The sequence below is a fragment of the Megascapheus bottae genome, chromosome 12 (assembly GCF_031878675.1).
Source record: "Megascapheus bottae isolate mThoBot1 chromosome 12, mThoBot2.hap1, whole genome shotgun sequence".
Classification (NCBI taxonomy): domain Eukaryota; kingdom Metazoa; phylum Chordata; class Mammalia; order Rodentia; family Geomyidae; genus Megascapheus; species Megascapheus bottae.
In genome coordinates this window covers 15,566,014-15,579,440 of record NC_143520.1, presented here as the reverse complement: position 1 = coordinate 15,579,440, position 13,427 = coordinate 15,566,014, and the positions used below count along the sequence as shown (strand labels likewise).

General features: G+C 37.2%; 1 protein-coding gene across 1 annotated transcript in view; it reads right to left on the bottom strand.

Moving 5' to 3' along the window:
- Positions 1 to 13,427, bottom strand: part of Ttc21b (tetratricopeptide repeat domain 21B) — a 55,988-nt gene that overhangs the window by 13,431 nt on the left and 29,130 nt on the right. Inside the window, exons 18-24 of the mRNA XM_090342716.1 lie at positions 13,242 to 13,380; positions 9,473 to 9,579; positions 6,113 to 6,301; positions 5,354 to 5,464; positions 4,145 to 4,226; positions 407 to 557; positions 41 to 202 (exon numbers count right to left, since the gene is read on the bottom strand). Coding sequence (XP_090198842.1) covers positions 41 to 202; positions 407 to 557; positions 4,145 to 4,226; positions 5,354 to 5,464; positions 6,113 to 6,301; positions 9,473 to 9,579; positions 13,242 to 13,380 — 941 coding nt within the window. The remainder of the gene's footprint in view (positions 1 to 40; positions 203 to 406; positions 558 to 4,144; positions 4,227 to 5,353; positions 5,465 to 6,112; positions 6,302 to 9,472; positions 9,580 to 13,241; positions 13,381 to 13,427) is intronic.

The following is a 13,427-nucleotide window of genomic DNA, read 5'->3' as shown; positions in this document are numbered from 1 at the left end:
GTAAAAAATGTATCAAAGATGATGTGGAAACATTACTCACCCAAGGTCTCCATCTAGGTTTTCAAATACTTCACCTCCGATAGTTTCATTGTCTGGATTCAAACAGATTTCTATCATATTGTAAATTGCATTTTGGCCCCAGTCACTATCTTTTCGAGCTTTATTAAAATGTCGTAGGGCATCATTTGGTTCTCCAGTATACCTTGTTAAATGTTTAGAAACAAAAAATTCTAATCACTGGACAAAAAAAAATTAGAGCTATTTTACAAAAGGCTTGGGTAGGTAAAAGTAGTAAAATATTTTAAAATGTACATATTTTTATTACCAATCAAAGTATATTCTGTGTTTTCTACAAATGAGTGAAATAAACACCTATCATGTAAGATTTATTTGCCAATAGATTTACCAAAGATGTAATCCATTACAATACTGAAATCCTGGCTCCAGTTTTGCTCTGGAGTTAAATTTCTCAGCCATTGAGAAAAATCTTGGAACTTCATGAAGTTTCCCACATCTTCTTAGGAGATCAATCAGACGAGATAACGTCATATAATTATCTAAAAACAAATAATACTTCAGACACAGACAATGTTTTGTAAACCTTGTTCAAAAACTACCATCTTACTTTTTAAAAGCATTATTTATTTCAAATACAATACAAATAAAAGCAAAGGAGTGGCTTAGGGACCACAATTCCCTAGAGAGTATATACCACTTTCTGGCAGATCCCTTAAGAGAAAAGCCTTCTCCCAATTCTTTCTAGGTCTCTAATAATAATATACTAGTGACATAAGACCAACTTAATACCCTTTTAAAACTACAAAAATATTCATGGGCAACAGAAAATAAGGAACACTACAAAAATATAAAGAAGACAAAATATTTTGTTCACACATTTTTTTTTTTTTTGGTATGGGTCATGGGGCTTGAACTTGGCCTGGGGACTGTCCCTGAGCTCTTCAGTTCAAGGCTACCACACTACCCCTGAGCCTGGGTGTTATTCCTGAGCTCTTCAGCTCAAGGCTACTCCCCTACCTTTGAGCCAAGCCTCTCTTCCCAATTTCTAGAGGTTAATTGGAGATAAAAGTTTCAGGTCCTTTTGTGCCCATGATGGCTTTGAACCTTGATCCTCAAATCTCAGCCTCCTGAGTAGCTCTGACTACAGGCATGAGCCACCGTGCCCGGCTTTTGTTCCAACATATTAAAGGTTAACACATTTAATACTTCTTTCATATATTTAGAAGTGAAAAATCTATCTATAAATACTTAAATTTATACTTATTCAAAATTATTCATTATTTATATTATTTATTCAAAATAAAATTAAAAATTATTTATTCAGTAGGCTGAGATCTGAGGATGATGATTCAAAGCCAACTCAGGCACAAAAGTCTCTGAAACTCTTATCTCCAATTAACTACTACAAAACTAGAAGTGGAGCTATGGCTCAAGGGGTAGAGTGGTAGCTTTGAGCTGAAGCGTTCAGGGATAGTGCCCAGTCCCAGAGCTCAAAGCTCCTGACCTACAAAAAAGAAAAAAATTAAAAATTATTTAAAAGTCATTAAAAGTAAAAAAATATTAATTTAATATAATTTTATTTATGTTTATTAAGTTTTCTATTTTTATTGCCAGTTTCCATTTATTTCTACATAGTTATATTTTCAAGGCGGTTAGACTCTTAAAATCAGCATATGATTTTTGGAAAACCATTTTTATAATTTTTCTTTTTTTGCCAGTCATGGGGCTTAAATTCCGGGCCTGGGCACTGTCCTTAAGCTCTTCAGCTCAACGCTACCATTCTATCACTTGAGCCACAGTGTCACTTCTGGTTTTCTGATGGTTAGTTGGAGATCAGAGTCTTACTGACTTTTTGGGCCCAGGCTGGCTTTGAACCTCAGTCCTCCTGAGTAGATAGGATTACAGGTGTGAGCCACTGGCTCTGGCTTGTAAATTTTTTTTTCCAGTCCTGGGCTTGAACTTAGGGCCTGAGTACTGTCCTTGGACTTTCTCAAGACCTCGTGCTCTGGCACCTGAGCCACAGTACCTTGTATGTGGTATCAAGGAGTTGAACCCCAGTCTTCATGCATGCTGGACAAGCACTCTACTGGCCTTATGGCTTGTAAAATTTTTGTATCAAATATTTTGATCACTTTCTTAAGGTGAATTCCTAGAATTAAACCACATGAGTGCATGCACACACACACACACACACACACACACATACACGTACACACTCACACACACAAATTTTTAATTTTAAAGCAATTTATTTTTTATTCTATTGTCCCAAGAAGGAGAGGATACCATATGACTTAGCAAGTCACTTCTGCAAATATAGTGAAAAAAAGTCCCAACCAAAATCTCAAATCGGTATCTTTCCATTCATATTTACATCAGAATGATTTGTAACAGTCAAGAAGTAAAAACAATCTGAATAGCCATCAATGGATGAGTAAATAAAATGTATCATATACATACAATGGAATATGCTACTGCTTCAAAGGTAAGAAAACTCTGACACATATGACAACACTGACAACCACTGATCACACTGTGCTAGGGGAAATAAGCCAGAAAAGAACAAATGCAATTTGATATCACATGTAGGAGCCACCTGGAGTAGTCAGAGTCATAAAAAGAGAAAGCAGAATGTGACTGTCCTGGGCAGGAAAATGAGGAAGTATATAAAGAGTCTGTAATGATGAGAATGGCCTAAGATTCATGTTGGCTATGATGCTCCAGGGACTGAGATTGGGAAGATGGAGCTTCCAGGACAGCGTGCGGGAAAAATTACACAAGAATACATCTCAGTATAAAAAGCTGGGTGTGGTGGTATGTATGTGTAATTTGAGGTATGAGGAAAAGGATAAGTAGAAGAAATGTGTCCTAGCCAGTCTGGGGGAAAAAACGTGAGAACCCATCTCAAAAACAACAACAACCAAAAAAAAGGTCAGGAGAAAAGACAGAAAACAATGAAAACTATGACACGGGCCTAGAGGAAACAAGGGCATATTTAGGCAAAGTTAAAAGGACTGAATGTTGATTAATTTAAAGCTCTGAGCTGATGTGGCACTGGTTTTATGTTGATTAGAGAAAATAAACAGAACAATAGCCCTGGAGAGTGCAGGAAAAAGGCCCCTTGGTAGGTAAGGGATGGAAGCCAGTGGACCAAAGGAAAAGCCCAAGGCAAATGGAATCACAGACCTGGGAAGGACATGGAGTTAGGGGGAAGGGAGTAGATTTGGTGTCAGGGAACAAAATTCTTTGCTAGTTGCTTGTATTATCTGGGTCCTATAGGTGAAAAGGCTTACAGATGAGGGTAAGGAAAATGGAAAAGGTGTTGGAGGTTTTAGGAGACAGCAAGAAGTGTGAAGAGCAACTGGAGTGAGTAAACTTAGTAGAGAAATACCATTGGATGAACAGACAGTGAATGTGATGTTTATGGTCATAATATAAAACAAAACGTATGGTGGCTCACGCCTGTAACCCTAGCTACTCAGGAGGCTGAGATCTGAGGATCACAGTTCAAAGCCAGCCTGGGCACTAAAGAAGTGAGAATCTTATCTCCAGTTAATCACTAGAAAATGGGAATTGGGTCTGTAGCTCAAGGAGTAGGGAGGCAGTAGCCTTGAGCTGAAGAACTCAGGAACAGTGCCCAGGCCTAGAGTTCAAGTCCCAGGACTGACCAAAAACAAAAGAAAACAAAACAAAACCACTGGAAAGTGCTGTAATTTTCTTTTGGCTATTTGAGCTTCTCAAGCCCACAAGTGTAATTAAGCAGAGTCAAATCCCGTTAGGGTTGCTGTAGTCCCAATAATTCACCAGCTGAAAAAGAGGAGAAAGGGTGTGGAATACATTTTAAAAACACATAAGGGGGGCCGGCAGTTTGGCCTAGTGGTAGAGTGCTTGCCTAGCATGCACAAAGATCTGGGTTCGATTCCTCCGTACCACATACATAGAAAAAAAGCTGGAAATGGTGCTGAGGCTCAAGTGGTAGAGCTCTAGCCTTGAGAAAGTCCAAGGACAGTGCTCAGGCCCTGAGCTCAAGCCCAGGAGTGGCAAAAACAAAAACAAAACAAAAACAAAAAAAAACAAACAAAAAAACAACAACAACAAAAAACATATAAGGTCAGTGGGTATTTACCTGGTTTGCGCTCTAACAGCTGCTGTAAATGAAACACAGCTTGTTCATAGTCCTGCTTTCTGAACATGAGATCAGCCATCATCTACAAAGATAAAGGTGGATATAAAAAAATACGCCAAGTGTTTTTACAAAGCATAGTCTTCTAATCATGACTGAGTACTATAAATGTATCTATGAAAATATGAGGGGCAAAAACAACTCAAAGATATAACTTAGATTATCCTGTCCATAAAATTAAATATTTATCAAAATTACATCTCAAGTATCAGCTTTTACCTAACAACTTGAAACAGGCAAGTTTGAATAGTATTGCTGGCTTTTAGCCAGTATGAGGTGCTGAGTTCAAATTTTAGACTCACCAAAAGCAAAATGGAATTCAGTATTTTATGTGTTAAGATAGGAACCGTGGCTTGCCTATAATGACAATAAGAATTTTAACACAAAACAAAACAAAACTTGTCTCAAATATGTAAGAAGAATAAAAAACAAGGAAGACTTGCTTAGATGTTTCCTGTGTTTTAAATGGGGTATGATTTGTATATATTTTTTATTTATAATAGTAAGTTTTGTCCTGGGATAGTGACACATGCCTATATAATCTTAGCACTCAGGAGTTAAGAGGCAGGAGGTTCATGTGGTCTGAATGGGTTATGTAGCAAGTTATGTTGTCTTAAGGGGACGGGGAACAACACAACAAACAAGTAGGAAAAAAATACCCACATTTAGAAATATGAGTCTTATACTTTTTCATCCCTGCATCTGATTAACTGCTGAGAAAGGCACAGCTCTATTTATAACAGCCATCTTAGATTAAAATAATATGTCATTTTTTGGTCACTCCGTAAGTTTCACTGGATTACTTAATTCATCATATCTAGGTGGGCTCCTTAAGTACTCAAATGTCTTTAGAAAATTATTGTTCGACCATATGAATATTTGACCAAGCCACCTCTCAGACACAAAGAAACATGAACTTGATCCAAAGGGCAAGTAAAGATATGATCTCACTTTGTTATCATTCTTATAAACACAGTACTAATTATTCTTGTCCTTTATTTGGTAAAATGTACCCATAAAATATGTCATTTCTTCCAAAATCAGTGGGACCATTCCTCCCCATCAGTATGAGTTCTATAGAGCACAATCAGAAACTTCCACCTGGAAAAAAACACCAAGGCCCTTCCCAGCACAGTGGTCTCTTGGACTGACCATGGTGGCAGGTTCGTTATCCTGGTCATTCTGGAGGAGCTGAGAACAGTGCCGCATGGAGGCTTCAGGGTCATCTTGGGCCAGGTACAGGCGGGCCAGTTCCAGCATTATCTACAGAACAAATAAAGGCAAGAATAGTCAGATGCTGGCTTCAAAATTCAAACAAACAAACAAAAACAGCAAAAAAAGGAAAAGAAAAATGAGCCCAGGGGACTGCATTCTAGTTCTTCATTAAGACACAACTGAGTCTAGTCCTTTTCATCTCTTGAAATCTGTTTTCTCTCTTATGAATAAAATGTCAAGCAAACAGTCTCAAATAGCTGCTGCGTAGTGAAAAGGGATTTCTACTCATTCAGCCACCATGGAAAGCGGGACCTGTATGCTGATGCCTTGCTAAACAAATTTGTTTCTATCAATTACCATACAGGGCCACTGGAGGTCATGGCGCACTGCAGTCACTCTAACATCCTCAGTAAGTAAAGAACATGAAACATGGAAATGTATAATGGCTTTCTAATTAACAGAACTGAATCACCAATATCCAGATAATCAGGTGACTGAGAAAATTTGTAAAGTCACAACAAAAATACACATTTTTCTTGTTGAAAAGAAAAAGCTTTGAGACTTTACTTACACTTCCATGGTTTTAAAGCTTTGTTTTTAAGGCATCATATAAGCATTCTGAAATTTTTCTGACACACGATTGGAATCAAATAACATCTGGAATACAAGGTGCTTGAAATACAGGTAGGTACCCACTTTATTATTTGTTTCACAATGAAGCAGCGCCTCTTTGTAGAACTTAATTGCGTTTTCATAGTCTCGTTGAGCAACTGCATGCTTTGCAATCTCTGCACAAATCTCTGCTGCTAAATGTTTCTGGGCAGGAACTGCATCAGGCTGTTCCATCTGAACACGTTTTAGTACCCGTGCTTGTAATTCTCGAGCCTACAAAACAAATAGGTATAATAAGAAATTTTAAAAAAAAGGAAACTAAACAACTTTCAATAGGTCACACACTGTATAATTTTAAGGAAGATATATGGAAGTATTGCTGGCCCTTGATATAAAGTAAGAATCTAAAGAAAAGGTTTCATTAAGAGCTCAGACATGCACTTGTTTGGGAATCAGCCAGTATCTTACCAATCGAAGTACTATCAAGTTACTATTAAACATTTTCCATGTTTAAAAGTAATTAATTACTTCAAGATATGAATACATAGTCTTGGCTGACCTCAAACTGGAAACTCTGCTGTCTTAGACCCTGGAGGGCTGAGATTACAGGTGTATGCCCTACCACATCTGGACGTGTTTCCTTTTGTTATAAAGATAGGCCTTATGTCACTCAAAATTACATTACATGTAGATACTGCTAATAAATAATTAAATGTTTAAAATATTTATTAAATAATGGTAATAATAAAATCAAATAGGGACAGATCACCAGTAATTAGGATATGTGCATATATTGTTGATGGTATATGAATTAGTCTAATATTTCAGGGATATGCTACAAAATATAACAATGCCATAAAAACGTAACCAAGCAGGTGAACTTAAGTTGCTCTACTCTTGGGAAAATGCTACTCACGGCATTATTTATAAAGAAAAGAATAATACATGTTATCTCGCCCTCCCCCCACCCTGCTTTATTTTTTTCCAGTCCTGAGGCTGAATTCAGGGCCTGGGCACTTTCCCTGGGCTTTCTCAAAGCTAGCACTCTACACCTTGAGCCGCAACACCACTTCTGGCCTTTTCTGTGTATGTGGTACCAAGGAATCAAATCCAAGGCTTCATGCATGCTATGCAACCACTCTACCACTAGGACATGCTCCCAGTCCCTAAAAGATTTTTTTTTTCGTGTGGAGGCCAGCGGGGGTGGGGGGTGGGGGAGGTGTGTAGTCATGGGGCTTGACCTCAATTCTGGGCCTGGCACTATCCCTGAGCTCTTCAGTGCAAGGCTAGTGCTCTACTTGAGACATAGCACAACTTCCACACATTATTCCTTATAAGGAAATACTTTGGTAATTGTAAAAATTAAAAAGAAAAAATAACAACAACATATAAATAAACATATATATGCATATTTTTGTTTTCATGATTTTACATAGAAAGAGAAATTCTCTCTCTCTCTCTCTCTCTCTCTCTCTCTCTCTCTCTCTCTCTCTCTCTCTCTCTCCCTCTCTCTCTCTCTCTCTCTGTCTCTCGTCAAATACTGAAACAACTGGTTGATACCCCTCTGGCATAAAGGTCAGCCTCTACATAGATACTGCTACTGCTATTTGGCCTTCAAGAGGTGAAAGCAGAAGGCAGAGGTCAGTAGGGCCCATCCCTAGCCACTGTATTGAGAGTACTAAGAAGCCAGTCCTCAGGCAGTTGCCCCTAGGCATTTTATAGAGACCCAGATGGTCACATGGCCCCAAAGTGTTCTGCAATAAGACTGGGAACTGCAAGATAAAAAAGTAAAAATGAAAGAAACTAGAATCAACCCTTAAACATACGCCCATGGCCTAAGGACAGCCATCCTTTCATTCAACAACATAGAAACTGATATTCCATGAGTCAGACTTGAGATAGCTTGTGGTTTTATACCTGTTGTTCCAGCCAGAAAATATTTCTCCTTTCAAAAGTACTGTTTAGAATGAATCTAAAAGATAAACTTTTTATTCCCTAAACTTCCAATCTGAAAACCATAAAATATTAAGAGAAATTAAAAACCTAAATACAAGCTGCAAGAAAGCTTTAAGCTGAAATTCTGATGCAAGCAGATGTCAAAATAAATTTCCTGAGTTGTAAAACAGAATTTAAAATATCAACCAAACAGCGGACAAAGGCCTCATATCTAAAATATATCAACAACTCAAAAAATTGAATCACTCCAAAACTAACCTCCAAAGTAACAACCATCCCATTAAAAAATGGGCCAAAGACTTAAAGAGAGTCTTCTCTGAAGAAGAAACAAAAATGGCCTATAGACACATGAAGAAATGCTCAACATCTCTGGTCATAAAAGAAATGCAAATCAAAACAACTCTAAGATTCCACCTCACTCCAGTTAGAATGGCCAGGATCAGGAAAACGAATAATAACAGATGCTGGAGAGGATGTGGCCAGGAGGGATCACTACTACACTGTTGGTGGGAGTGCAAACTCGTTCAACCACGATGGAAAGCCGTGTGGCAGTGCCTCAAAAGGCTAAACATAGAACTCCCCTATGACCCAGCAATTCCACTACTTGGCATTTACCCAACCATCCAGAAACAAGGGCATACTAAATCCACTAGCACAACAATGTTCATTGCAGCACTATTTACCATAGCAAAGATACGGAACCAACCTAGATGTCCCTCAGTTGATGAGTGGATCAACAAGTTGTGGTATTTGTACACAATGGAATTCTATGCTGCTGTCAGAAAGAATGACATCACCCCATTTGTTAGGAAATGGAAAGACTTAGAAAAAATCATATTAAGTGAAGTAAGCCAGACTCAAAGGAACTTAGGCTCAGTGGTTTCCCTCATTCGTCATAATCAGTAGAAACCTTGGGCTCTACTAGCAGAGATCTGCAATAGAGCAAAATCTTGATACATAAGGCCATATAGTATGAAGCTAATTGAAAGGACCTCCAGGATATTGAAACAAAAGCCATATAGCGAATGATTGTTGTCCTTAATGTACTATGTTGTCTCTCATCTCCTTTGCTGTCCCTTGGTTATCTCATATTGGTATAGTATCTCACTTTGTTATCTGATGTATTGAATTTATTTGTATTTGGTTATTTGAAATTGGATAGGGAAGGGGGGAAAACCAAGATGGGTGGGGGGTGTGAGGGGGGGAGGGAAATGGGTACCAAGACATGTGAAAGGGTATCAATGTACGTGAATTAATGCACCTTCTATCTGGCAAATATCATGTAACCCTTTTACTAATTACAATAAAAAAAAGAAACAAACAACAAAAAAAATATCAAGCTTCCTTAATTAATAGTATTCAAGCTGAATAGTCATTTCTATTTTCATATATTTTCTATAATTCTTGGAGAAAAATTGATTTTCTTATTATGAATATATTCTTTATTTTCCCATCCTCAGGCTGATAGCCACAGGTAGGCAGGCTTACCTGCTGCAAGGAAATGACGGCTTCTCCAGGTCTTTCCATTTTACTGTAAACTTTCGCTAGAAGAACTTGTGAACGCCCATCCTCCATGAGTGCTGACAGCTCATTTACTATGAAAGAACAGCATTGATATGAAAACATATTCCTCTTAAATACATATTTTTCTACAATTTTAAAAGGTGGTCTTAAAGAACGATTTTGAAAAATACTGAATAAAATTAGTTATCCCAGTCCAGTTAACTAATATGTAATTAATTAATCAAAAAAGATTTAGGAAGAAAACTGGAAGGGAATTCAAATAATTGGATAATAACTAAAATGGCTTCTTACAGGAAACATGTACAACCCGAAACACTGACAAGGGATCAAAGGCCTGAGATATATATTACAGACACAATAATTATAAGTGAAATGACTAACCTTCTCAGAAATGAAAATTAAAACTGAGAGTTTATTATTTTTTTAAATGATTAATACTAGACCATCTGGAAATCTGATATATCACACTTCAATGAAGTGATATCAATCCAGGAAGTACACAGAGATTTACAAAAATCTTAACTCAGTACTTTGCCAGCTTTTATCCAACTTGATTGTCTCTCAGAAGATAATGTTGGACACAATATGATATTAAGATATTAGTGAATAGTAAAAATAAGAGCTTTATTTGCTAATAAAGAAGGAATTTATTCAATGAAAACTGTATAGATATTCTCTTATGCATTGAGGTAAGAAAAAAATGGCATTATGGTCATCCTGCAGTTTTCCTGGGGGTACTGGCTCTAGGACTTGTGGCCAATATCAAAGGCCATGGGTATTCAAGTCCCTCTATAAATAAAATCATCTCTAGCTTATGTGTAACAATCAATGTCACGTAAAACTGATATCAATGGTTGTGGTACTCTATTGTTTAGAAAATTATGACAAGAAAAGAATGCCTACATGTGTTCAGAACAAGTGCAATTTTTTCCAAATGTTTTTCATATATTTTTATTGTAATTAATAGAAGCGTTACATTATATTCACCAGTCAGAAGGTGAATTACTTCACATACATTGATACCCTTTCTCATGTTTTGGTCTCCATTCCCTCCCCCGCCCCTCATCTTGTTTTCCCCCCCTTCCCTATCCTATTTCAAATAAGCAAATAAAAATGTTTTGGATTCACAGCTGGAACCATCAGTGCACTAAGAGCGGAGGGCTGACTCCAGACAGATAGGCAGCTTTGGAAACTCGCCATACAACCTGTGAAGTACAGGTTGTTCTGGAAGGTGGGAGGAGCCACCATTTCACTCATTTTTGCAATCTTTAAAGTTTTTCTAATGGGAAAGCACCAAATTTTATTTTTTTTAAAATAAAGATTAGGGCCGGGAGTTTGGCCTAGTGGTTAAAGTGCTTGCCTAGCATGCAGGAAGACCCGGGTTCGATTCCTCGGTACCACATACATAGAAAAAAGCCGGAAGTGGTGCTGAGGCTCAAGTGGTAGAGCTCTAGCCTTGAGAAAGTCCAAGGACAGTGCTCAGGCCCTGAGCTCAAGCCCAGGACTGGCAAAAATAAATAAATAAAGATTAAAAAAAACTTAACTTGTATAAACTTGCAAAAGGGCAATTTAAAAATACTGATTTTTTTTAACAGTATATGAACCACTTTTGCTTTTCATTTGTTATTTTTAGATGGGGTCTTAGGTTAACTCTGCCTGGGTTGGTCTTGAACATTGATCCTCCTACTTCCACCTCCAAAATACTCCAAAATGATACTACGTGGCTTATTTTGAGATAGAGTTTGGCTAACTTTGTTTTGGTTGGACAATTTTCCTGTCTGTCTTTCTAGGATTATAGGTATGTATCATCAAGCCTAGCCTGGAAGTATCTTATGTATATTAACTTTTGACCCAGTAACTTCTAAGGATACAAGCAAGTGTACACCAAGAAATTAGATATAATCATATTTACTATAACATAATTTATCATATAAAAACCAGCAAAAAACCAACTGAATGTCCAATAATGTAGAAATCTATAGTTATAAAACATGCTTCCAGCAGATAGAATGATATGAATGTACTAACATCCACTGACATTTGGCATATGTATGTGCAAAATAAATGGAATTACACTTTTTCTTTTGGTGATACTGGGGTTTGAACTCAGGACCCTGGCAACTGAGATTGCGCTTTTATTATGTTTATTATGAGAATGGGTCTGGATTCTTGCCCAGATGTGTCCCTGGACCATATTTCTATTCTCTTCCCACTGTAGCTGGAATGGCAAGGGTTCACCACGATATATCACTTCTTCCAATGAAATGGAGTCTCCCAGACTTTTCTGTATGAACTAGCTTGGAACTCCCATCCTTCCTATCTCAACCTCCTACACCTGGGCTGACAGATGTGTTTTACCAGTACCCAGTTGAACTACATATTGTTTTCATATATTTTTATTGTAATTAATAGAAGGGTTACATTATATTCACCAGATAGGAAGTGCATTACTTCACATACATTGATACCCTTTCTCAGGTCTTGGTCCCCATTTCCCTCCCCCCCAGCCCCGCTCCTCATCTTGTTTTCCCCCCTTCCTTACCCTATTTCAAATAACCAAATAAACATATACACAATATATCAGATAATAAGGTAAAATTCTGTAACAATATGAGATAACCAAGGACCAGCAAAAGAGATGAGAGATAACATAGTACATTAAGGACAAAAATCACTCATTATATGGATTTTGTTTCCATATCCTGGAACTCCTTTCATTTAGCATCATTCTATATGTCCTTATGTATCTAGGTTTTGTTCTATTATAAATCTCTGCTAGGAGAGCCCAAGGTTTCTACTGATTACAACAAATGAGGGTGAACTACACATTTTTAAGAGGAAAATTATGCTTACTTGTTTACACATATATACACACATATGGTATACATTTAGTAACAAATACAGATACATGCGGCTATATTAATGGACCTCCAAGACAGTGACACAATAGCTTTATCTTGTGTGATTGTTGTTCTTTTCTCTTTTGTTGCCCTTTGGTTAATCTCATATTGTTACTGTATGTGACTTTGTTACCTGGTATATTGTATATATGTTTATTTGAAATAGAAAAGGGAAGGGGGAAACAAGATAATTGGGGTGGGGTGGGAGGAGGGAAATGGGGAGAAAAACATGAGAAGGGATATCAATGTGCAAGAAGTAATGTACCTACTATCTGGCAAATATAACTATAACCCCTCTATACATTACCCCAACAAAAAAACCCTAAAATAAAAATAAATAAAAGGCAAAGATTACAAAAGTACTTAAATACTAGGCAGTTGTAACTTATTTTTATCAGTTAAGGAGGTAGCTCTGTTCTATAGCGCAGTTATCTGATTTTTGGGTAAGGTTGGCTTTTAAGGGGAGAATTGTTATTGGGATTGAATCTTAGGGCCTCACACACAGACTGATGCTCTACCAACTGAGTCATGCCTTCACTTCGGTTAATTGGAAATAATAATCCCAAGATTTGTCCTAGCTGACTTCAAACCACGATTCTCAGATTTCAACCTCCAGAGTAGTTAAGTTAGTGCCACAGACAGGCAGCTGGTTGTTGTTAAGTTTTAAATATCTTTCTATAGAGTAATAGTCTGATAAGAAAGGAAAATACATAAAAAATTATATAACTAAGCAGACATAAAATATTGAGCATATCAAGATATACTATAACACAAAAGCAAAGCAGATTAGATTAGTTATGTACTTTTGTCAAATCTGAAAATCCTTTTCTTACCTGGTTCGTGAGAAAGAGCATGCTGAAGAACTTTCTCTGCCTTTTCATACCATTTCAGTTTTAATAAGAGCTCCGCCAGGTCATAGCAAAGGTAATTCTGCTGTCCACTTTTGAGAGCAGCTTCATAATAAGTGATTGCCTAAAGAGAATTCATTTTCATTAGGGAAAGAAAAGGCCATAAGAAGG